The 25,874-nt window shown below is 40.8% G+C and overlaps 2 protein-coding genes across 11 annotated transcripts in view; one reads left to right on the forward strand and one right to left on the reverse strand.

Annotated features, from left to right (window-relative positions):
• Positions 1 to 9,402, reverse strand: part of LOC135311958 (uncharacterized) — a 25,285-nt gene extending 15,883 nt beyond the window's left edge. For 3 of the 7 annotated variants that reach the window (XM_064443174.1, XM_064443175.1, XM_064443168.1), the window contains exons 1-8: positions 8,344 to 8,479; positions 7,807 to 7,884; positions 6,826 to 6,894; positions 6,367 to 6,397; positions 4,137 to 4,196; positions 3,617 to 3,697; positions 2,828 to 2,964; positions 615 to 737 (exon numbers count right to left, since the gene is read on the reverse strand). In XM_064443174.1, the coding sequence (XP_064299244.1) occupies positions 615 to 737; positions 2,828 to 2,964; positions 3,617 to 3,697; positions 4,137 to 4,196; positions 6,367 to 6,397; positions 6,826 to 6,894; positions 7,807 to 7,857 (552 nt within the window). In that variant the 5' untranslated portion in view covers positions 7,858 to 7,884; positions 8,344 to 8,479. Of the gene's footprint in view, positions 1 to 614; positions 738 to 2,827; positions 2,965 to 3,616; positions 3,698 to 4,136; positions 4,197 to 6,366; positions 6,398 to 6,825; positions 6,895 to 7,806; positions 7,885 to 8,343; positions 8,480 to 8,737; positions 8,880 to 9,269 lie in introns of those variants that run through there. The other 4 variants (XM_064443171.1, XM_064443173.1, XM_064443172.1 and 1 more) reach the window with 4 other exon arrangements.
• MSANTD3 (Myb/SANT DNA binding domain containing 3) lies at positions 8,926 to 18,499 on the forward strand. Of its 4 annotated transcripts, none has more exons than XM_064443176.1 (4): positions 9,335 to 9,476; positions 9,768 to 9,939; positions 14,891 to 15,336; positions 16,656 to 18,499. In XM_064443176.1, the coding sequence occupies exons 3-4, from the start codon at positions 14,922 to 14,924 to the stop codon at positions 17,063 to 17,065; spliced, it is 825 nt and encodes a 274-aa protein (XP_064299246.1). In that variant the 5' UTR covers positions 9,335 to 9,476; positions 9,768 to 9,939; positions 14,891 to 14,921; the 3' UTR covers positions 17,066 to 18,499. The 4 variants fall into 4 exon arrangements, with proteins under 4 accessions (XP_064299247.1, XP_064299246.1, XP_064299248.1 ...); XM_009512569.2 differs by lacking the exon at positions 9,335 to 9,476 and having other exon boundaries at positions 9,572 to 9,939; positions 14,891 to 15,194; positions 15,288 to 15,336; XM_064443177.1 differs by lacking the exons at positions 9,335 to 9,476; positions 9,768 to 9,939 and adding an exon at positions 8,926 to 9,000.
• Positions 18,500 to 25,874: the final 7,375 nt, after the last annotated feature.

The following is a 25,874-nucleotide window of genomic DNA, read 5'->3' on the forward strand; positions in this document are numbered from 1 at the left end:
AACATCTCTAACTGCTATTGTGGTGTAAACATGAACAGAAAGCAAAATTAAGATACCTTCATAAGAACATGCTTCTAAGGCTGCAGCTCTCCAAGAATTTAAGCTTGTGGTGCTCCTGTGATCCCATGGCATTGCTGATAATCTCATATCTACCTGCAAATTTCCACACTTCCCTCTGCATACCAGATTTTTTACCTGGCTTCTCTGAGAGCTGCCACAAGGTGCTAACGAAGCAGAAACCAATTCAGAAAAGTCATAGTTTCCTAGCAACAATGAAACAAATTATTTTACACACACACGCTCCCAGCTGGGAATTGATTAAATATTAATATAGATATTTTGTGGTTTTTGTGCACTCTGGAGTTGTATTTCTGTAGACTTGGGGAGCATGAGTATTATTTCAAGGAAGAGAAATACTTCTGATGGGAAATAGTGTCCAGAGTAATCCTGGAAAAATTATTAAGATGACAAAAAGCACTTGTAATAATGATTAAAAAAAAAAAAAGGGGGAAGATTTTCCTACTATTCAAAGCAGATCTGCCCACTATAACAGAAATTACTTTTTTTTTTTTTTTTACACATATACAACTTCTAGAATTCTTAGAGCAATGTACCTTTATTTGTTTTCTCCCTTCTTTCTTCTCGATTGTTAATGCAACTTGCCTTACTTTTCTGTTCAGTTCGGAGCCTTTACCCTTAACTTCATCAGATTCTGCTATCTCAGGATAATGTTGCTTCTAGAAAATAAGGAAACGTAAACCCTGAAGTCACACTTTATCCTACACAGCTCTTTCCAGATCTAGCACAGATCATAATCATGGGAGATAAATCAACTTTTCCAAATACATAGCAGAACTTATTAAAATTACCATGTATAGAATTGCAGAATAATTTCAGGGTCAGAAGCAAAATCTTCTGCTCAAAACAAGGTTGACACTAAACACTGAACTGGTTGCACAGGGCTTTGTCCACTTGGGTCTTAAAAACCTATCAACAGAGAGATTCCCCCATCTGTCTGGGCAACCTGCTCCAATGCTTGACTTCCCTCTCAGTGAAAAACTTCATCAAGTACGAAACTCCTGTTTGAATTTATGTTACTGCCCAGCACCTCCATAAAGGGCCTGATTCTGCCTTCTTAATAACCTCCCCTGAGGTACTGGAGGGCTACTATTAGATACACAGAATCCCAGGTTGGAAGGGACCTCAGTATCATCTAGTCCAACCTTTCTAGGAAGAGCACAGTCTAGACAAGATGGCCCAGCACCCTGTCCAGACGACTCTTGAAGGTGTCCAATGTGGCCAAGTCAACCACTTCCTGGGGAGATTATTCCACTGGTTGACTGTCCTCACTGTGAAAAATTTTCCTCTTGTGTCCAATCGGAATCTCCCCAAGAGCAACCTGTGTCATGACCCCCAACACTTTTTTCTCCTCCAGCCTAACAAGCCCAATTACTGTAGCCCCTCCTCACAGGGCAAGTGCTTCAGCCCCCTGACCATCTTGGCAGCTCTCCACTGGACTTACTCAGTATCATCAGTAACTTTCTTGCCTGTAGTGACACAAAACTGGACACTACTCTAGATATGGCCTAACAACTATCAAGAACAGGGGAATAATCACTTCCCTTGATCTGTACCCTTGTTAGTACAGTTCAGCTTGCTGTTAGCCTTCACTGATGCCAAGGTACACTACTTATTTTAAGCTTGTTGTCCACCAGGACTCCCAGCTACTTTTCAGCAGAGCAAATTCCAGCCATCGAGTCTCCTGCCTGTCCCACTGCCTAGGGTTAATCCATCCCAGATGCATGACTTGAAAGTTATCCTTCCTGAATTATTATATTTCATAGTATTTGAGAATGTAACAGAGATGCAGTCAACAAGCGTAAGATTCAGAATCGGAGGAAGCAGCTCAAAGTACATAAGAAATACAAGAGCTGAAAATATCAAAACCACCAACACAAGTCTCACTCAGCGTATACATCTCAATTAACGACCAGAAACAGCATGACGTTTATGAAGGATATTATTGCAGACACATCGTAATACACCCAATAACAACATTAGCTCTAAAACTGCCTCAAAATGCCATACAAACTCAACAACTTTCAGTGACTTTAAGATACGTGGGATATAATACAAACTTTGAGCAGACACTTTATGGAAAGTATCAAAAATACTTTTCAGAATATTGCTTTCTCAGTTTTGTTAAAGTCCATCCTAAACAAGTATATTCAAGTAAACATTCAAAGACTGGACAGCCTCATTTCTCTAAACATACTGAAAAAATAAACAGTTCAAAGCAAAATGTATTTAAGCACTTGTGGGCTGACCTGAACACTTAACAAATTTCCAGAAAACAGGCGCAGAACTTACATGGCTTGTCCAGCCACAAAACTGGGAATAAACCTTTTTTTTTTTCCCCTTCTTCCAAGTCACAGCCTCTCTCCAATACATATCATGTTCACTTACAATCATGTTCCTTTTAGTCTAAAGCATCTGAAAGATGGAACAATTCCTTCACTGACCCAGTTCTTTAAGATAATACAAAATTTAGCCAAAAACCTATTTCTAGTCAATTTTAGCTATGGATTTCACTATTGGCATTACTGGTCAACCAAAACAGAATAAACTAAAACCTCAGTGTCACCAGTGGACGGGCATACACATCACTGATGCATAAACCAAGTTGCACAGTTGCAGCACAAACACACAGGTTTTCACAAAAGCTTATGTAACACTTTTTCTTTTTAATTGTAATATGACTAGCAAACTCTCTACTTAAATTATTACATCCAAAAAACCCCAAAAAATCTTTACTTCAAAAGCTTACCAGGTATGCCAGTCTATGCTTGGAACCACAAACATGCATGAACATGTTACTCAGCCCTGTTTTACAGTGGCACAGTTGACATTCATAGAGAAAAGGGAAATTATCTTTCGAACGGTATTCAACTATATAATTAAGTCCTGTATTGATAAAAAAAAAAGTTAGAAAATTTGATGTTTGCTGAAATAAATAGTTATAGTTACACGAGACATTAAAGGAAACTATTACTATTGCATGCCAAACATGTGAATCAAGATTTTCAGAACCATCATTATTTTGTCTAGACTTCCTTAACACCAAAAGTACACAACTGAATTTCTTTAAGACGCCTTATGTTTACCACACAGGACTTGACAATTTTTTTTAAATCACCTAAAAACTTAACAACAGCAATTCTTTTGAAAATATTTAGAAGGGAATGTATTTTAACACATGCCTGTAGCTGTTTTTCCTGTCCATTCCACTGTCCCTTCCCTCCACAGGACTGGCAGTTAAATTGTGAAGAATAGTAACAATCCTTTAAGTCAAAGTTTCTTTCTATCATATCACCTTAGACTGTTTCTAGAGCATACTTTCAAACTGTGGTTTCTACCCTAATCAAAAATATTCCAGGACAAATCCAATGATTTTGTCACTACGATTGGTCACTTTCATACCATACTACTAAGTACTCAATGTAAACTTAAGAAGATTTTATTACACATTATCTAATTTTATATTTGAAAAAAATTACCTGATACTCTTTAAAGGTAAACATCACACAAGCAAACATTTACAATTAAAAACTCTCACCAAGTGCAGGTTCTGAATCTTTACATGTATTAAGCTGTTCTTCCAAAGTCTGTCCATGAAACCTCTCTGGCTGAATTTGCACTGTAAGATAAAATCAATTTTATGTAATCCCACATCATCCATCTATCAATCAGTCTTCAAAGTCTCAAGTCACACCACAAAGACCCGCCAAAATGAAACAAACTCCTGAGTTTCACCGTTGGCCTGGAGAAAACATGCTGAGAAATTCCCATTCAAGTAAATCCCTGCTCATACACGTCCCCACATCATATATTAAGTCAGTTATTGAAAAAAAATTATCCCTCCAATCCTAGTTTCAGTCTTTTTATAGCACTTTGCTTACAAATACTTTTAAGTATTATTACAAAATATTACTGCAGATGGAAAATACAATAAACAGAAACCAGTTCCCAATGACTTGCTAAGATCTAGACATCAGCTGCAACATTGTACCTCAAAACATTTTATTTCTCCCTCTTTTCTTTTGGGGATTTTTTTTTTTTTCATTAAACATACTTACCATAATCAGGAAGTCTTACAGGTGTTTTCACTTGCTCCCCTGAGGCACTTGCAGTTTTAACTAAATAAAAACAAACCAGAAGTGGAAATAAAATTTTAAGTACAAACCCCAATTTGATATGATAATGGATATTTTTTTTAAAGAAAATTATTTGAGATTTTGTAGACACAAGAAAAAATAAGCTATGTTTAGTTTTGAATGTACTATGCTTTTTTTTTTTTTGCAAAAAAAGGGTCAAAAAAACATTTATACTAAACAATAACAAAGTTATTTAACATTGGGCAATTCAACAAAGCAGACAGAGAGGAAGACCAACCAAGCTACCAGTTATCGCACAGCATAGGTTCAAACACACATAGCAAAACTAAATTATTAAACAGTGGCTTAAATTGTAAGCAATTTTTGCTGTAACTTAATTTATATAGAAGACAACCTTCCACAATAGAAAACCCTGACTGATTCACCACAGTGCAAATATCTTTTATTCTATAATGAACAAAGCTTCATTTCATAAATTTCAGGACTACTTTAATCCAATACATCACAGCAATTCAGTTTAAATCCACTGAACTTGAGGTGCTTAAACTGCCAGCCCACACGCTGCCTGCCAGGGCACCTGACTCAGCCCATCACCTTCCCATCTCTGAGAAGTTCTGCAGCCATCCTCTCCCCAGTCAAATACTTTTTTCTATCCACATATGGCATGTGACAGGGCTGGGGGGTGCAGAACCTTAAGAAAGGTAAGACAGAGATGACCACATAACACGATCTGCCACTGAGAAACCTGGAAAGAGAGAGAGACATCCGTACAAGATGAGATTCTGTGTGTTTGGAAGTGGAATGCCAAGCACGCAAAGTAAGCAAGTTGCTGTTCCTTGACTAGGGGCTTAATGAACTTGCCGTAGGACAAGAAGAACAGAATTTCAGAAATCCAGAAAGCTCAGTATTTTACCATGTATCAATAAATAAATAAATAACTCTGTGCCTGAAACAATGCCAGCTAATGGCAAATTTGATTTTTGCATCTCTCAAATGCCCTTCAACCCTGTCACTCTCCTCTTGCAAGTAACCTCTTACTAACGCATCAGATACTGATAAGAAGTTGAGCATAACACTTAAAATAAACTCTGTTTAGAGGATGGGCGTCAAAAGGCTTCAGCCTATACTATTGCATCAGAAAGAGTCACATATGCTTTGATTACAGAGATAATCTTCATGAAAACTTTTCTTGAGTACTTAAGTTACAACCTATATTGCGTTGACAACTGAAGAAGGTGCCAGCTCATTCCTGCCAATTAGATTTTACTTAATACTGGCTGCATTACCACCAACCTTCTGAAAGGATCTTAATCAAAAGATCAGAAGAGTAAAAGAAAAGAAATAAAGTGTTACGAAGACAAACCTACAAAGACTCTAATAACACAAATCATATCCTGGTCACTAGAAGTCATCAAGTTTTGTAGTGGCCAACCAATCCTTAATAAACAGTAAAAAAGACATGATGACTCTCTGCTGATTCACCTCTATACATTTCAGGGCATCCATCTCAGCAGCATCTAGCTGCTAAATATTTAAATTTGCTTCAGTCTGTACAAAAAATCCCAGACTGGGTAGGTGCAATGACTATGTATACTTGGGCCACAACTTTCAAACCAAATTCTAGGAGCAGTGTGCTGTAGAAACCTGTAAACACATTTTGATGCATCATGAAACAGAAGTAGGAGTACATTATGAACATAGTTAGACCTTCAGTCTTTGTGGAACTAGACCAGTTCATAAAGACCTGGGGAAGGTTCAGTGATATAGTAAATGTGTTAAAAGTACTTTGCTTGGGCTAGTTAAGATAATTTTAACAAGCTCTTTTAAAAACCAAATATAAAGTATATAGAGAAAAAAAGTATTTCTACGTGCTTTAAGAAGCATAGTTTTTAAAAATAGATTTTAAATCTTGAAGGTCTCTAAGGTCTTGAATTCTTTAAGGTTTCTCAAAATTTTAATGTGGGTGATTTGTAGTATTGTAGCTAGTGCTTTTTAATAAACTTTGCATACCTCTTGCTCGTATTATTGGTTGATTTCTGTAGGATTAGATAGTTATGTCATTGAAGAACACAAGACAGGTCTTAAAGCAAAAATCTTGAGAAAGTCTTTTTCTTGTTTCATAATCAACTACATCAGGGTGCGAGCAAGTTACATGTACAGAACAGAGCAGGAAGTAAACTCTTGCACTTACGAATTCCGTGAGCTTTCAGTGCTTCTTCAACCTAAGATACCAAGTCATCAACCAACAAGGAAGAAAGACAGGCACTTAAGATTCAAACAACAACAATGCAAACATTTTGTTCTTTATAAAATAAGTTAGATTAACACCAACATCACAGATTATCTCAGGAGAACAGATAATTCCATGAAACTTGAAAGAGAAATACAACTTTTTGCCTAGATTGTCTACGATATGCATTTATTAACAGCCACGTATTGCCTTTACTAATCCAGTCACATTTTCTGATAGGGCTAATGTACAAAACTAAGTTCTACTTTATTGCAGTAAACAAAACAGTAAAGCAACAGAAATAAATATCTGAAAATACACGTTTTAGCACTACATTAAAAATTAGATTCCAAACTCATATTCTATTGCTAAATAAATCTGTAAAACCTGACAAAAGGTGCATTCAAAAACTGATCTTACCGTCTTGTGTTTGAATCCAAGGAAGTGAGTCTGCAAGTTTAACGCAGAAGCACACCAGATTTTGCAGATCTAGGTTACAGAGAAGTATTTCCAGCATTACACACAAACCAAGAGAAAAAAAAACACTCATATGAAAGCATAACAAATCTGCTATCAAAATGTCAGTATAGGCAACTTCTACAAAAGTACTATTCCTCTGAAGACAAACTAATGCAGCTTCTAGAGCTTCTCCTTATGTGGCTCCAAGACCACCCAAATACAGTGTAATTAATGAAGAAGAATCTCCACATCGCATAAAAATTTCAGATGTCTCCAGAACCCTGCAGCTATCTCATAACATATTTTTGTGTGGATAGTAATGACAGATCTTAGACCTTTCACGCACATTATTAACCAAGTCTGAAGCAGAGGCACAGGCTAACTGTAACAAGCCAGCACACCTGCCTAAGATGAGCCAGTCCTCTTAAGTGCTGCATCCAGACTAACACACTTGCTCTCATCAGTTTGGAGCCTGCCTCACTCACATGCATATGAAGTTTTCCCATCACAGCTGGCTTATGCCTGGGCTGGTTCAGAACAGGAGGAGATTAGGTTTAAATTCATGTGAATAAACAAACGCAGTCAAAATATTTTCTCTTCCTCTAAAAAACCTAAGACACTTAAAAACAACAGCAATAAGCACGAGAACCAGATAAATTAAGGCAGGGTTTTTTTATATTCTGAACAGGAGCTGCAGTTTAATCTTCCACTTGAAAAGAATGCCTTTATTTAGAAACATTATTAAATTTAACCATTTTAATAAGTTGGTTCCTGACACGCATCCAAGTCAAACATGATTGAAACAGTAAAATAAGTTCAACTCAAGTGCTGTTTTTTCCTCGAGGGGGAAAGAAAAAATTTCACACTTGGTTTAGTCTAACTTTGTTCTACAAAACAAACTTTGTTTTGTATTAGTTACAATTTTCAGTAAGGAATACTTACATTGCAGTAGAAAGGGTTTACTTGCTTCTTTATCTCAGCTTCAGGGTCCATATTTGATCTTTAGATGATAAAGGAACTCTAGGCAAATTGCAGAAACATTGCAAAACTATTATTTTAGCTTCCCAAAACTATTCACATTCTTGTTCTGCCTATTTAAGGGTCATGCAAGTTCTGGTTTTAATTTGTAACCTTCAGTTACATTCAACCTTTAAATCTGCAGGCAGATCGTATTTTTAACTTGAGAGCAAAAGTATAGCATGGCAAGAAACAATTATTCTCCACGAGTCTCCCTCAGGAAACACAGAGCCACCAGACAATTACGCGCACGCCGAAACAAAACTAATCCAAACTATTTCAAGCTTCCCCCTTCCTTCCTGGACCGAGATGCACGCGTGGGCTGGGACAGATGACAGCGGCAACCGCCAGGCACGGAGAGCCCAAAGCACGCCTTTGTAACAAGCACACAACCGGGTTTTGTGAAGAAAAGCACGCTCCCGCCCCGGACCGCGACAGCGCGGGGGGAACGAAGCTACTAACCCCAGGCGGAGGCGCCGAGGGAGCCAGCGAGCCCCCGCGCCGGCCCGGCACGACGCTAGGACGTGGCCCCGCCGACACTTGGCGCTCCGCCGGGGTGGGGACGGACACCTGCTACCGCAACGAGCCGGGAAATCGCCGAGCCGCCGCGGCCGCCGCCACACCCGACCTACCCCGGCCCGGGAGCAGACAGCACCCAGAGGAGCGGCGGGAACCAGCGGCCACGGGTACCCTCCGCCGCCCCACCGGCCCCCGGGCGCGGCGACTCCCCGCCGCCCGCACGGCCGCCGCCGCTCCTCAGGCGGCCGCGGAAGGGAGGGGGGCTGAGGGACAACAGCTAGCGCGCGCGCCTCCCGCCAGCCGCTCGCTCGCGCGCGCCTGCCGTTATTCTCCCAACCGCCGCCGCCGGCGGGACCCGGGGCGCACCGGGCCGGCAGGATCTGCGTCACGCGAGGCGCGGAAGAGGCGCGGGAGCCCGCCCGGCCGGCCGGCCCGGGGAAGGGGACGGTAGCGAGGACCGGCAGCTCCGCGTCTCTCCGGCGAGAGAGGACGGGGCGCGGCGAAGGAACGGCGCGGCATCCCCCACCCGCCTCCTCCCCCAGCCGCCACCGCTGGGGGCGCTGGCGCATAGGCGCCTCGCCCCGCCGGGCGCTGTTGGAGGTAAAGCCCGAGCTGGCGTCTTCTGCCGCTGCACCGGGACGGACGGGCGGGTGGGGTCAGAGACCCCCACCTCACCCCGCTCCGCCCCGCTGCGGGGGCGCGGGAGGGTGAAGCGGGGTGCGGCACTAGCGGCGGGCGGCCCGGGAGCTCCGCCCGCGGGCCGATGTCAGGTGCAGGCGGGGCTGCCTATACCCCACACACGTACCCCGGCGGCCACCGGCTGTTTGCAGGTCGCTTCCCAGAACATACAAACACACACGCACACATACCCGCCACGCCGTGCCCCCGCCGCACCTGAAGGCTCAGGGTCGCCCGGCGCGGTTACTCGCCGCGGCACGGCGGGCCCCGCCGCCCGGCCCTGCCTCCCTCCCGTGGGAGAGGCCGGTGCGGCGCCGCCTTGCTTTTGGAGTAGGCGGAAATCCAGCGCGGGGTTTGCGGGAAGCTGAAGGAGCCGCCGGCGACCTGCCGGCGAGGAGGTGAGGGAGGCAGGCCCGGCCGCCCCGCGCGGCGGGGAGGAGGGAGCGGGGGTGGGAGGAGGAGGAGAAGGAGAAGGAGAAGGAGAAGGAGGAGGAGGAGGAGGAGGAGGAGAAGAGGGGCGGGGGGGATAGAGGCGAGTCGGCGACGGCGGCGCTTGGCGGCGCTTTGTTAGGAGAAGGCAGAAATCGGGGGGCTGCTGGGTGGGGCTGCCCCCGCCGAGGCGGCGGAGCGGGGTCTCGGCGGGCGCTGGGTGACAGCGTGGCCGTTCGCTGTCCCTCCCGCCTCGGCAGATGTCCCCGGATCCGCGCCTCAGCCCAGCCTGCATGCTCGCCCTGGGTGGAGCGGTCGTCTTTGTCGAGCCGGGACCTGCTCTCCTTTCTCGTTCAAGCAGAAGAGGAGCTAGCGAGGAAATAAAAACAAGCTCGAGTTAATGTTTGAGAAGTTCGGGTGCGGGAGAGTCTGGTAGGATTCCAGTTTATGCCTATTTTTGTTGAATTTCAGGCAATCGATGGGAATAACAACCTGCGTCCATTACCTTTCTTTGCACAAACTGCTTTGGATGTCCTCCATAGGTAGCGGGATGACCCGCTTAAAATATCTCTCTGTCTGTGTCTATATATAATGTAATACAGATTTAAAAAAAAAAATGCATTTGCGTGTACAACGTTTGGCAGGAGAAATTTAGGCCAAGTACCGTGAATTTTTACTAATAGATTATTTTGTTCATTTTCAGGATGACCCATGGTAACTATCAATTTCTATTAAAATGGGGATGGGGAAGCACCCGAAGAGGGTTTTGGGTTTTTTTAATGTGATTATATGTAACACAATTTCCCTATATATCTCGTTCATATTTGTAATACGCACCTAATTACTTAGTGATTTCAAGTCTCAAGGTAGAGAGGGTCAGGCCTGGAACACTCTGATGGAAGCTCTGTGGGGAAAACCTAACATTTGAGGAAGAAAGACACTGTTTACTGCTGTTTCTGTTATTCAAATGAAATATAAACCTGTCGTTGTGACTAGTTTGGGTCGTTGCATTTCCTTGCCTTTCACCCTCAAACACTGGATGAAAAGGACAGAATTATGATTGATTTCCAATGCTGTTAATTACTGACTATGCTTAAAGCTTCATCTGCAATTTAAGTTGGATGAATCCTTAACTATTTCTGGTACTAATCCTGTTGACATTGGTAAATGAATTCCACTTTCACACCATAAGTGACCACAGTTTTCTAGCAAACTATTTTTTTGGGGGTTTAGTTAGCGTAACCTTAACATTTGGGTTAAGTCTTCCACCATAACCTTCTCTTTGAATTCCTCTTATGCCTAGAAAAATATTTCAGGGACTGAAAATGCTCACACATGCCAACCTGAAGTGATTTTTTTGTTTTTCAAATGGGCTTCTTTGCAACTGGTTGGAGTTTGAGTGTATGTTTAAGTGTGCACAAGCAAAATAACACACATATACATATTTATGAACATGCGTGGGCTTCTTCACCTGTGTAATTTTTTTTAAGATGTTCTTCCAGTAGATCACAGAACATCCCTAATAATCTTTAAAAGAAGAATGCACCCAACATTTCAAAGTTAAAATGAGGAGTGAGAGATATTTTTGTTATATTTTTGTTATTTTAAAGCAATAAAGGTTTGTGTGAGGGGACAAGTACTTAGGACACTGATTGGTTTTAAGGCAAGTTGTGTATTGAGCCATGCCAGAAGAAGATATTTAGGATAAAGTACTTCCTTATTGCACATGTGTTAGAGCCTGGGCACCTGTAAGAGTGGGAAAAGCCTTTCATTCTTTGTTTCTTAGAATTTACTGTGCAACTCTCCTCCTGTGTCTACACGTTCCCAAATCAGTCCTGTTTACTGTATGAGCTCTACTCAGTAAACTACTTCCATTTCAGCATAAATTCCAACATGCTAAATTATATCCTGGGCATATGTCTTGGAAGGATCCTTTAGCCTCAAAATGGAAACTGTTTGGGCTTGTGAGACTCCTTTCTCATATTCTGCAGAGGAGCCAGTGGGCTGCCAGTAGGTGATTGATATGCATAAAGAAAAAGAGGTGAATATAAATACGTGATGGTGTTTTGCTGCAATTTCTCAGAATTCTAAGTTGCCTGACAACTCAGAGTGCTTTCAGTTCACCTGATTGAAAATGGGCTTTAATATATTGAAGGACGCACGCTAAGCATGTAAGAGAACCTTTAAGAACTCTTTTCTTATGTGTAGCAAGTGCATTAAACTGCTTTCACCAGTTCTTGAGTTCTTTAATGCATCCTAGATCATAATCCTGGCTTCTTCAGGGAAGGCACACAAGTACAGTGTGTATGTGTAGGAAAAAATAGATAGGAATGAGTGTCAGGGAAGGGAAGACTATGATGTTGTATTCTTTCCAGAGTAGGACCACATTTCCATTATTAAATGTGCACAGAGCTTATGACTGGAGATCTCGGATGCTACCACAGTAAAAATTACAGTAATAAATGATAGTGTAGTATGAAAGTGATACTTAAGGGTTTGCTGTGGCTCAATCCCTGAAAGGTGAGCTTTTAGTATGTAGGTTGTTAACATGTAAGAAGTCGTATTTGGAAATGTTTTAAATATTTACTGATATCAGTTGCTCTCTGCTAGACTGTCTAGCTAAATATTTAGCACCCCAAATCCAGAAGACCTGGTTACCTTTGTTTAAGTTTTTGAACTTGGTCTCATTGTTTTTCTAATTAAAGGGGTTTTCTACACACAAACATGTCCAGGTTTTTGATCTCAGATTCTCACACCTTCTTAAAGCTAAAGCTAAGATTTGCATGCATCAGGGGAAGACAGAATCAGCCATTTCTGATTATGTGGAGTCTCTAATCCAGGGTTTTCAGAGTCAAAAGCTATTGGAACTTATGGCTTGCTGGTGGGACTGCTTTTCATCCTGTTCCTCCATGAAATTGAGGTTAAGACAGGTTGAAGCATCAATACTTAGTCCCAAGAATTTCATTTTGGCAGCTGTCTAAAGCAGCTCAATGATTTGGAATGGTACAATAAGTACATAAGTAAAATAGATCAGTAGATAAGGGTCCATTTAATTATATGTCTCTTTTACATGTTTTGAGAGCTGTTTCATGGAGTGAAGTTGCCAGTTTTCAGTATCTCTTTGTTAGGATGGCCATTTCCTGACTTTTTTGCTTATATTTTTTAAATTTATTTTTTACTTAAGGAACTTGTGAAGCAGATGTTCTCTTCTGCCTATTAGACCTAGACATTGTAACGATTGGTATGTGATACTTTCAAGTTTGTTTACATGCACTTAGTTTGTTGTGTGGGATTATAGGTGTTTAAGAATTCCTGTCACCATCAAGTGGGGTGACTAAGTTTTCACAGAGAGCAATAAGTGACTTGATATAGTGAGATGGAGGAAATGCTGGATCAGGGAACTGTCTTCATTATGCTAAGCCCCCCAGCTCCCTTCCTTCTTCTGCGAGCAGCAGAACTAATGAAGTCTGGTTTCCTATGGATCTTTCCCTTTGTCTCCTAAGTCCTGTCTGCTGCAAAAACGCTAGATCTCCCACGTCCTCATGACATCACCATTTGGTAAGAGACAGCAGAACTGCACCTGGCCAGGAACCGCACAGGTGCCGGCTGCCCAGGCAGTACATGCCCAGTGATTGCCTACTTGAGCTGAGTGTTGCCTCTTTTTCAGTAGGGGTACAACTTAGCTACTATTACTTACTTAGCATACTTTACTTTAACTCAGACTGTTACTTATTTCTATTCACTTTGTTTCCGTTTTGCCATTCTAGGCTTTGTTCTACTGCCTTCTCTATCCTTTGATCCCTCTTCTTTGATTTGCTGGGTTTTGTCATATCTTAAGGGTTACTTGAGATAGCTCTTATTCTTATGTCAGAGTTGGGTTCTCATTTTGAAATTAGCTTGTCTGTTACCTTTCTTTGGAAATATAAGTAGTTCACTGAAAGAGGTGGGAACAACTGTAAGTATTAGGACCTTTGGAGGAAAGAAGTTACAAGGATGGCACAAAGAGGGTGCTAGTGCAGTGCAGTTAAGAAAAAATATTGAAAAGAGGAAATCTGATGGTGCTATCTCTTGCATCTTCAAGTAATGTTATAAGGGAAGTAGTGGAAAAAATGGACAAAATACTAGAAAATTCATTTTGGGAGAGTCTTAGACTGTTAGGAGTATGAACCAATTATTATATATGTTCCATCTCTGAGTTTTATGATTAAATCAAGAAGAAATATGGGCTAAGGCAGCATTGCTCCCCCTTTTTCTACTTAATTATCCAGAAGTTTCTGCCCAAAATGTAAAAGTATTTGGGGCTACAGAGTTGTAGTGGGAGGGAATGGGGGAAGAAGTGTGGAAAGATAAAAGGAAAAACTACATTTTGCCACACAGTCATGTGTTAAAAATTCAAGGAAACACTGCTTTGTTAATTTTTTATGGGGAAGAATTCACTGGTATCATCTACTCTTTTACTATTGACTGCACAAGATCTAGGCTTGAGAAGAGAGGCAGTCATTAACATGCTGTAAGTATATACCCATGGCTGTACTGAGTGAGGCCAAACCTCTTTTTTAGCCTGATTGTTCACTCCTGAGAGTGACCAGCAGAGCAGCATAAGGAAGACTGTCACACACACGCGCAGAGTCAGCAGTAAAGGGCGAAGGACCTGTAACTCCAGAGCTGTTAGCTTCTATAATTAATTCATGTCTTCTTGCAACCCTTGCCTCTCCTCAGTATTGTAATACGGGTCAGGATCCTGCTGCCTGTTGGATGTCTGTCAAGGAGGGCTGAGCATGGAGGAGAACCAAACCAACAGGAGTCTTTAAAAAGAGAACTTCTTACTATCATTTCTCTTACAACTTTCAAAAATTGTAGAGGGGGAGAAATTAGTTCTACACAGTCAGCCAGGGCAGAAGGGGGTCTTTTGTACCAAAGGAAACCCAAACCCACTGAAGGTGGCTTTAGACTTAAACCTGAAGCTGTCAAGGGCTGGGTTTCAGAACTTGCTCCGTAGTTCAGGGCTTTGAAAACTCTCTGGGTGTGACAAAGTGCAATGAATAGGAAAACAAGTTATTAAAAAGAAGTTACTAAGTAAATTGAATACTGAGTATTTTGTATGAAGACAAATTGGAACAAAGACAAGAAGCTTCTCCTCATCGTGGTATACTTCCGTAACTGCGTAGCTGATAAAGTGGCAATAGAAAACAGCATATAATTATACTATATCTTACCTGAATGTTTCATTATGTACTCTAGAACTACTTACAAACTATTCTAGAAAATGAAGTGTGTTAGAATCAGAAGCTATGCTTAGGAGTTATTTGCTGAAACAGTTTCCTGGTACTGTAACCAGTTCTAATTTGTGTTTGTTTTTTTGCTTCCAACATTGTTTTCATAGGATTTTTGGCTTCTTGGAGAAACAGTAGAAAATGCAAAACGAAATAATAAAGCCTGCTAAATACTTCTCAGAAGTGGAGAAGAGTGTGCTGCTTGCATTAGTTGAAAAATACAAATATGTGCTTGAATGTAAAAAAAGTGATGCAAGAACAATTGCTCTGAAACAACGTACCTGGCAAGCACTAGCTCATGAATATAATTCACAGCCCAGTGTATCACTGCGAGACTTCAAACAGTTAAAGAAATGCTGGGAAAATATCAAGGCACGGACAAAAAAGATAATGGCACATGAAAGGCGGGAGAAGGTAAAAAGAAGTATTAGTCCACTTATAAATACTCACATCATAGGGAAAGAGAAGATTGCCAGCATAATGCCTGAGCAAATGTACTTTTTGCAGAGCCCACCAGAAGAAGATTCTGAATATCAGCCTGATGCTTCTAGTCAAGGTATAAATGTTATTGTAATGATGCAAGTAATATTGTTTTGCATGTGATTTTGCCAGTGATTCTCTTTCAGCAGTCTAAATTCCTCCACTTAGCTGTGACTGGTGGTTATAGAAAAGTAATTTCCAAGCTATGATATTACAAGACTCCGTGTATTTCCCTAGACCCCCAGGAGTTAAACAGAAGCTTTACTCAATTTTTTTTCATCATATCTGCTACTTTGTGCCAAGCATCACAGTAGCTATCATGCTGGCTTTCCAAAGAAGAGTCCCAAGGATATTTTGATCCTTTGTAAAGTATCGTTTTACTGGGAAAAGGTTGTCGAGCATTTGAAAAAGAAAAAAAAAGCCACCATCAGCAAATTGATACACAATTGTCTGCTGCAAGAATTCCCTGCAGGTCTTTCCTCCTTTGTTTTCAAGGACTAAAAAGAGTACATAGAGCTATATTTCACACTGCAGTCCACATTGGAGAATGGCCTTTTGAAAAAGTTCAGCACTACATTCTTCTTTGGTTGGCAAGTATACACAGAAGGAATAACGCAAAACCAGAAAGGAGAGCAGCTACAGTGGTTTCTTGCAAACTTTATTATGTCAGGATCACACACAGAAGATGGTCCTTTCTCAAAAGACAACAGTAAATACACTGTTAGATAACCTTACAATGTATCTTTCATAATTGTATTTACCATAAGCAGTCATCAAGATTTGCAAAGGAATGTATTTTGAGACCCTTATTTGCAGTGGAAACTATTTTATTCTATGAGTGGTTTATGTCATTTCAGAAGAATTGGTAGAACCTTCTCAAAGTTACGACAATGTAATTTTCTCCTAAAAATATACACCACTGCATTTACATGTACAGTAGTGATAAGGAAGGAATAAGTAGTATTCTTTCTAGTATTCCTTCAATCTCCTGGTACTCATGTTGATACAGCTCTTCACCCTACACTCAGATATTTCATTAAAATATTGCAAGTCACGTATGAGTTTGGCTTAAACAGCTGCATTAAGGTTCAGCTCCAGGCTCAGCCACCTAAATATAGGTGTCCACGTATAAATGTCTGCATTCACTGTAGTATTCTAAGCTCCCATTATAGCCATGGAGGTCTATCAACAGAGCTCAGAGTGGTTCAGTTCAGACCATTATGCCTTCAGTATTGTTACAGAAATGAATTATGTAGTGGCTCCTGTACTACGGTACAGAAGCACAAGGTTTAGATGCATGCACCAGTATACCAATAACCTATGTTAACACAAGTTTGTGTTTCTTGAGGGAAAAGCAGGGAATACTATAATACTTTTTCTTCTTATCTTTTGCAGAGTCATTTGTTGTCTCAAATAGAGAACTTTGTGATGAAGAGAAAGAGCTGGTACATTTCCCAGTGTGTGAAGGTACCTCCCAACCTGAGCCTTCGTGTTCTGATGTCAGAATAGCAGCAGATAAGAACTACAGAAGTAAAGCATCTCAGGAAAGTGCTCTGAAAAAGATGCATGAGGAAGAACATCATCAGCAAATGTCAATTTTGCAACTGCAGTTAATCCAAATGAATGAAGTTCATGTGGCAAAAATACAGCAAATAGAAAGAGAATGTGAGATGGCTGAAGAGGAGCACAGGATAAAAATGGAAGTGCTAAATAAAAAGAAAATGTATTGGGAGAGAAAACTGCAGACCATTACAAAAGAATGGCCTGTATCATCCTTTAACAGACCCTTTCCTAATTCGCCATAGAACATAAAGGGGGAGAGAGTCAGTCTGATTGAGCACATTCATGAGTAACGCGCACTGGAAAGAGGGTTTTTTAATGTGAATGTACAGTGACAGGATAGGTGCCTGGCTGAAAGTAACACACTTTGACTCTTAGTGTTTAGGGAAACTGTGGTTGATCCACCAAGGGGAAACCTGTATTGTTCATTTGTAGGTAGTTCTGATTTGTTTAACTCTCAGACGCGCACAGTGTTCTAAAATGTGAACGTGTTTTCCCCTCTCAGAATACCCTAACATCCTTTTGAAATTTAAGGTACTTTGGATATTCTTACATTGGGTGTTCTTAAGAAAATTTAACGGCTTTAAATATCAGGTTATAGTGTTTATTTTGATTTCTATCTCTTCCTATCTACCATTTCCCAAATGAGGCAAGGGTTGGAGTTGCTCTTTGCTACTGGGACAAGACGTGATTGGCAGGTATTGGTTGGATTGTTTCACTGTGGCTTAGGGGAAAAAAAAGAACTTTTGTCTAGTTAATATAGTTCATAACTTACTCTTTATAGAAGATGTGAAAATGAAGGAAGTAGCAAAAGGACCACTGTAGTAACTGAGCCCTTTGCTTATGAAGAACAGTAATGTTTTCCAGCTGGCTGGCTGATTGCAAGAATGATTATGGACTGACCTTCCAGTTGTTTGAGCCTTGACCCGTAAGAAGTTGGAAAGAAGGTGACCTCTTTCTCAAAAACCATTGTGCTTGTCCTTTCTTTGCCAGGCTCATCTTGTATTCGAGTAGAATACTGAAACAGGAGGGTCGCATGCTGCTACCAGCACTGTGTGCTGTTCACCTGGAGTCATTCTGAAGGGAAGAGCTTTTTAACAATTAAAGCTCTTAAAGCGCAGTGAGCCAGCCAGTCCATTGGCAAAGTCTCCCTCTCTCCCTATGCAATACTTGACAGCATAGCAGCTAGCTTGAGTGTTTCAACCTCTCCCTAGCTAGAAGAAGAGACTAAGACTCACCCTTTTTTCCTTCACACAGGGTGGGAAGCAGTTCAAGGGAATCAGTCCTGTCTTGGAGCACTGTTACGTTTTGTTCTGTCCCATGTGTTGCGGTGGTGTGTTTCTTGCCTTTGATGTCAGGGGTGATGGACATGATTTGTATGAAAGCATTCACATGAGGGTCTCTGCAGAGTTTGGAGGTCCAGAATAGTAGATGGTAGGAAAGCACAAATAAAGAGAATCCTTCCCCAGGCAATCATTTAGTCTAGTGGGGCAAGGGTTAAGAAAACATGAAATACAGAACTGCGCAAAGATTCATAAGAGCTTCTGATGTGTGAAAAGCTGTTCTGCAGGAAGGTGTACGACCATCATTTGAAGCGGTGAGAAAAATGAACAAAACCATAAATTGTCATTGAAAAACCTGAGTATCCCATTATTCAATAAAGTATTTTCGGATCATGATTCGTGAGGGCAAGTCCATACACTGAGCAACAGATTCAAATTAGAGTATGTTATGAAATACACATTCCCAGTTACACTCCTGTCTCTTCCCTGGATATTCTTTCTGATGGAGTAAGTTTCTTTTGGTTTTGTTTTTGGGTTGGTTTTTTTTTGTGTATGTGTGTTGTTTTTTTTTAACTGCTTTCCCTGATGGTGATTCATCTTTGCAAGCACTGCCATTATCAACCACAGTACTCACTGTGGTTAACACCATGGTACATGCGTTGCTCCCTTCAGCATGCTAACACCAGCAATCACAATGGGAGTGATTTATTACTACTTATTTTATGTGACAGAGAAAAAAAAGTTTACAGAGCTGCTGCAAGACCAAAAAAATACGCCATGTGTGAAATCTGAAGACAGATCTTTTTGACAGCAAACTCAGTTTTCTTATAAATTGGCTGTATGAAGGAAGCACAGGACTTCTAAGGAAGGTTATCATTATGGACACTTTTTTTTCTGCTGAATGGAAACACTATTGGAAGGTACAGTACCAGTAGAGGCAAAAGGAAGAAGTAAACAGCAGTGAGGACCTTTTTGTTCTGAGGCTGTGTTCTGTGGTCTGGAAACTGAGTCAGTTGTTTGAGTGGTTATGACAACCCAGAAAAAGGAATAGGAAAGACATTTGTTTTAACCAATGATGGGATTCCTTCCACACTGCTACTAAGTGAAAGTGATTTGAAACTGTGAAATTGAAACCACGTGCATTAAGGTGTCAAAAGGTGATGGAGACAATTTCAGCACTGTGAAGAGAGCAAGAACAGAGAGGCAATCCAGGTCTAGATAGCCCTGTGAGAAGGTATGAAATAGTCCAGGGAGAATCTCATTAAATGTGAGAGAAGGGTGGTTTTGACTCTTGAAAGTTATACCATTGCTCATGAAAGATAGTTTTATTTTTATATTAAAAAATCATTTAAAATATGCATGTTTTCAGACTGTACTAAGTGGGCAATGCCTTGCATTTTGGTATTTATTCTTATTCAGAGACCAACACTTAGAGATTTTAAGCTGAACAATAGACCCTTTTAATTCAGCTTCTATTTAAAAGAAAGAAGATCACAGAAGAAAAATTAGAGCCAAGATGAAGACGTGAAAGAAAGAATGATCAGTACATGCATAGAGGAAGAATGGGAATGTGACACCTAACACAAGTGATATAAGGTGCTTTTGTGGTGCAGGAAACAGATGGTTTACTGGTGGCACAGTCTTTTTCTTTCCCATCTGTGGTTGACTGTTGGTTGCTGTAAGGCTGGGTGATAGACACAGAAAAATGTAAAAGACCAACAAGATGAAGTAATGTGTCTCCTTGCCCAGCTTTGGCTTCTCCATTTAAAGGCTTTATAAAGTGATTGGTGTGGTGGAGCTTAAATGACTTGAGAAATGTGGCTTTTAATTTTTTTTTTCTTTTCCAATTACTTCCTCTGGTATTAGGGTTTATCTTTTCTTTTGTTTGACTTTTCGTATATGTAATATAGCCATCTCAGATAATATGTCCTCTCCCTTTTTTCTAGCTTACATCATTCAAATACTTTCACATAATTAATTTTGTTTTCCTGTTAACCATTTGGCCAAGCTATATAGGCATTTCCCCAAGGTTTTTCCATAGGTAAAATGCAGCAGTCTTTTAAGAAACATGCCTGTTCTTCTTTTCTGGATTTGTTATGCAAGCTGTTGGCAAGAATGAACTTATGCACTGGGCAAAATGATCCCTGCTTAACTCCGTAAGAAAAAATATATACCAGACATGTGGCCATTGTTCTCAGCATCTATGTTCTTATGGAGAGAAGCAATGACCTTCCAGGCAAGGTGTGGTGAATTCCTTTATGTTCCCCAAAATGACATGAGCCTGGCTCCAAGTGCGGTCTCTCCTTGGAGATCATCTAACTTGTTAGCTGGTAGAATCTTTTTTATTTGTTGATTTTTTTTCTCCTGTATTTATTTCTTATGTCTGTGTTCCTCCTTGGGTTTTTTAACCAGCAGTATGAGCAGGGGATTTCATCCAGAGCTGTGTGGTTTGCTCTTTCCTTTCTCTTGGCCAGGTTACCTATATGACATTTGTGCATGAAATGGGTGCTCCTCAGTCGTCATCTTCCCCTTCCACAGAAAGCATGGTTAGTTAGCCTTTTCTACAGAGCTGCCCATACATTCCAGATTCTGTGCACAGGCTAGGAAACATCTTACAGGATTTTGAAGAGAGGCTAGTGTAAAGAAAGGTCTGTATAAAGAAGAGCACTTTCTCTGTTCTAGCTCCATGTAATTCTGGGAGGACAGTCTGACTACAAAGTCATTCATCAGGACCAGAGCTAATACAGGGTGATGAAGCTGTGTAAGTGGTCCTGATTCTTCATAAATCCTTGGGGTTCTGCAGACATTAGGTTTGGGGTTTCCTGATGACAAAGTTCCTTCTTTCTAGGTAGTGGAAGGATCTCAGTGGAAGATTTTCACAGATATTTCCTCAAATCGAGGCTCCTACCTTGACAAATAAATAACACATCCTGCAATCTATTATACTACTTTGAATGCCCGGACTGCTCAATCACAGGAGCAAGGGATCTTGCTGCTCGCCACAGATCCTTTCTGTGATGCTTCTTCCTATACTGCAGAGACATGCTTAGCCAGGGCTGATAAATACAGCCCTCCTGGCCAGCCGTTGCTCAGAGAAGCCGTCCTTGCAGAGCAGGTGCAGCTGGCGTGGCTGAGCTCAGCGCTCAGACCACAGCATTGAAATAGTCCTGCTGCAGCCCTGTGACTGGAGAAGGGACGGGTGGCTCAGGGCTACCCTTTCCTGAGTTATACCACATCTAGTGCTGCTGAGGATGTTGTCCTGCATGTTGTTTAATGACAATTGTGTGTTTCCAATACCAAATTTTAGCAGTCTCCCCAGGATTTGTATGGTTACATAGGTGGTTTTCAATGATCTTTTGCAGATTTTTTGTTTGCTGGTTATAGTTACAGTGACTTTTACAAGGCATCCTCTTCCTTCTTCCCCACTTGTATTATAATGCTTCCAGTTTCATTCTGAATCTCTGTGGTTACAGTCTGTACAACCCCACATCCGTGCAGTATCATATTTTCAGCTATTTTTCTCATGATGACATTGAAATGATAAACTGCTGCACATTTATATATTGTTACTTTGGGGGTAAAGAAATTACATGCCAATCTTAAAATAACACGTAATTGTATTTTTTCCAGGCAAGTAAAGTCCCTCACAAGTAGTCCTGTGATTTCATATTTTGAGCTAGCTTGTTCAAAGCTATTTTTATAAGACCGATGCATCTTAGTTGTTTTCATAAGATAATTGCGTGTCTTTTCGCATTATTTTTCTGTTTCTTCTCAAAGCAGCTGACTGTAAACTCACACATCATCACTCTTCCTGAACTTTGTGTCCAGTTAGGTATTCCAAAATGTTTCCATGCAAATTAAGTACTAATGAATACATTTAGGCTAATAAAATAAACGAAGTAATGAGATGATAGGATAATATGCAGCAACTGTTAATACAGTTTAAAAAACCTTACAGAGGTCAGCTCTGTACATTTGATAAAAAGAAATAAGACAATTTGTTGCCATCTATAAGGATAAGATAATAAGACATTTTTACAGTGAAAGCAAGCAGTGATCTCTGTTTCTGGCATCACAGATAAACTTCTGTGCTGCTGATTTACAAGGGATTTTGCTCCTTAGATATCTTTTCTTTTTTCCTTAATTTTGTTTTCGGATTTTTTTGTCATGAAATTACATAAAACAGCTTGATTCCATTATATGTAAAGAAGGTGCTTGTAGAAATGTGGACAGATTTCTGGGCCAAAAACAAGAGCAATAAATAGAAAAGTACTAGCTGTGGCTCTGAACATTTTACTCTTCTGGTGGTGAAGGGATCAGGCATCCCACAACATCATCAGTCATGTTAATAACACTGAACAAATTAAAAACTTGCAAAGGCAAATAAAAGGGCTGGTATGCTTTTCAGAGCGAGTCAGAAGTGAAGACAGCTCTTAGCTGTCCCAAGAGGTAATGCTGTCACGTATGCCAAACAGTTCCCCCACGTGGTCTTCACCTTCCCTGACCACTCTTTCCTTTGAGACTTGGGACACTTCTATCATACCATTCACAGCTCCAAGAGCCTGACAATAAGAAAAGTTACCACGTCAAGTAGGAACCCCACCAGAATTCTTGGACCTCCCTCTTTACTAAACTGAAGCTGGACAATTTTCTGAGACAGCGTTATCCAGACATGCATGCTATGCACTGCAGAAAGGCACATGAAACCTGTCCAGCACATAGTCTGCCAAATGGCATAGGCTACACAGCAAGTGAGAGGAAAAGGTTGTCCGCCACATGGCTGTGGGTTATAAAACTGTTATATTCATTGAGGGCGTGGTGTGGATGCTTCTCACTGGATGGGCAACCTCTTTAAGAGTAAGAATCCAGGAGTATTTTTGCCAAATCTTCTAATTCATCCTAGTCTAGATTTCCCAATCTGTTAAAACAGCCACAGGACAAAACCAAAAGGAAATAAAAAAAAGAAAAAATAATTAAGCAGTCAAAATAGCTAGAAACGATCTGTTGCCTTCCTGCTGAAAAGCTGACTAGATAAAAAGCTACGTATGTGTATTTAGGGAAATAACTCTAATGTAACAAGTCAAGATAGATTTTTACATCGTCCTTATTTAATTTATGTGGGGTTTTTTTTAAACAATGATTGAGATTGTTTGTTTTCCTTTTGTTATTCAGTCCAGCTGCAGAATAGTTGCCTGCTTCAGTTTCTGACCAAATGTTAGAGCACCTCGTTAATCACATTTGTTTGGCAAGAGAGTAGAAGTAGGTTTGTACTCAGCACAACTTGAGATTGATTGTATTCCACAAGTCTTCAAATATTTCTTCTCAGATATAAGAGGCTGTTCTTGGACAGCCCTGAGTCTGAAACTGGCATTATACATCAATGTAGTAGTAATTTATTATTTCTATGGCACTAACGAGGTGACATATAAGCTGCTCCATTTCTGTCCATTATTTGGTCACGTACAAGTCCCTTCCCTTTTCTTAGAATTATGCCCTGAAATTATGTACTAAGCCACAAATGGACCGGCTGAATCGCCCATATAAATTCCTGCTGCGCAGCCTGTATCATAGTATAGTGCAGGGGAAAAATCTCCTGCTTCTGTTTAATTGTGGAGTCCAAAAATTTTGACCTGTTACTCTCACTGAAGCTTCGCTAAGAATTGTTTGTTCCATTAGACACCTATGCGTTCCCACAGAACCATCCTTCAACTCAATGAGCCACGTGGCTTTGTAACTTTTGAATACCAAGCCTATGGACTGTACAAAGTCTGAATTGACACACACACAATAAATTCCATTTATCTGAAAAAGATATTGAAAATGCTCTTGCATACTGAGACTCTGAAAAGTACAAATTAGGGAGGTGATGTGATGGATCTGGTATTTAAACCAGGGCAGGATTTCTGGCAGGCTGGGAGTTATCAGTGCTGACTTAATACAGAGGTTCAACCTCTGCTTAAGGAACAATCATGTCCAATCCAAATATTGCCTTACCTCCAACTTTCCATCTAAAATGGGGTGTAATGAGAAGTCCTTGCCAAATAAAGCAACATTAGTTTCCAAAATGCACTTGTTTTACTTTCACTTACTGGCTTGCATGAGGTCTCTGAGGCTAGACTGGGCTTTATGTTGCAGTCTGTTGGTGGCTGATAGCACCTGAAGAAGACTTCTTGTACTGATTTTGTCCCATTCCTCTTGAAAGCAATACTCCTACCTGGATGCACTTAGCCATGCAGTGGTGCCAGTCGGACCATGGCAAGAGGCTCATGTTCTCAAGTTGTCTGGCACTGATTCCCTGCATCTCTTCTGATTACCAAATCAATGGTGGTGGATGATTTTTAATAAAAAATGAGAGGCTTTGGCTGGCAGGAACAACCATCATTGCTAACTGTGTCACTGAGGTGCCTTGTCACACTGATACAGAGGCAGATTTAGAGGTATAAACGATCGCAATGGTACTTTGTCTCAGCCAATTACAACACTGTCTTCCGGGGTAAATCTTGCTTTCACTCCTCCTGTAGACTGATAAATTCATTGCTTGCTTCCAGTTTATACTTCCACAGTCCCGCTGAAGCCAATACATTTCCCTACCTGTTACTGCAGCCGTAAGAGATAAGTGTACATCTCCGCTCTCATTCAGGTCCGAGTGCCACAGCTACCAATGCTGCTCTGTAAATCCAGTACGAGTGCACTGTCAGGGAGCCAGTCTGGGAAAATCAGGCTTGGGAAAAGACTGGTTTAAACTTAAGCCCTTCTCTTAGGCACAGCATGGACATAAGTGGCTCAAGCCCCCCAGCACAGCAAAGTCAAGCTCGCATCCTGTCACAAGTTAAAGCACAAGTATGGTCTTAGTAACAGCAGAGCGTTACTTTAGTGATCTGTAAAAATGGCTTTGGGTGGTAAGCAACTGGTTTTTAAAAAATTGTTATATATTAAGATCTTCCAAATCATGGGACAGGTTAAAATTATGCCCTGTCAGTGTTCATCTACCAAAAGCAATAAATTATCACAGCTTCAGTCTGACAGTTTCCATTTTCTGTTAGGATTTGGTTAACTGGTATGGTTAGTGTATCACACAGGCACACTCTCACCTTTCCTCCTTGTAAAATCTTCGCTACTTCCATCAAATTAGTTTACATTCGTAATTTAAAAAAATGAAGCCAACTATGTTAATCCATTCCCACTTAGATATATACATAAATTCAACCAAATGAACAATATCTCTAACCTTTTTCTAATATTCTGTATTTTCAGCTGTATGTGGGCTTTTGTGTTTGTTTATACTTTCCACCTTTTTTTTTTCTGAAGAGTCTAAGGTTAAATAATGAGAGATCTGATCTTCAGCTTCTTGAGATACAGGGGTCCTGAGATTTTAGATCGGTACCTGAAAAAAGTTCTTGTAGTCTGTAAATGCAAACACGGTCTGTTCTACTTCCCAGAGAACTAGAAGGCATAGCCCTAATCATAACCTTTCTTTTTGTGGTTGTGTTTCTGAACTTCCAGTCACAAGATGTACAAGCTGTTTTACCACCAACTAGCATCCAGCAGCACTCGTGTACTTACAGGGCCTGTTTTTCAGAGGGGCTGACCCGCTGTCTTCAGCAAGGGTCATGGCGAGGCAGGACTTTGGGGCAAAATGGGCTCTAGAAACCACGGATGGGATTTTCAACAGAGTATGTCGGTTACACCTTCAGATCCCACCAATTTCCAGGGAGCACTAGAACCCTGCTTCCCCTGGGTATCTTCTGGAATTTCCAACCCATGCAACACC

Source organism: Phalacrocorax carbo, chromosome 2 (assembly GCF_963921805.1).
Source record: "Phalacrocorax carbo chromosome 2, bPhaCar2.1, whole genome shotgun sequence".
Taxonomy (NCBI): Eukaryota; Metazoa; Chordata; class Aves; order Suliformes; family Phalacrocoracidae; genus Phalacrocorax; species Phalacrocorax carbo.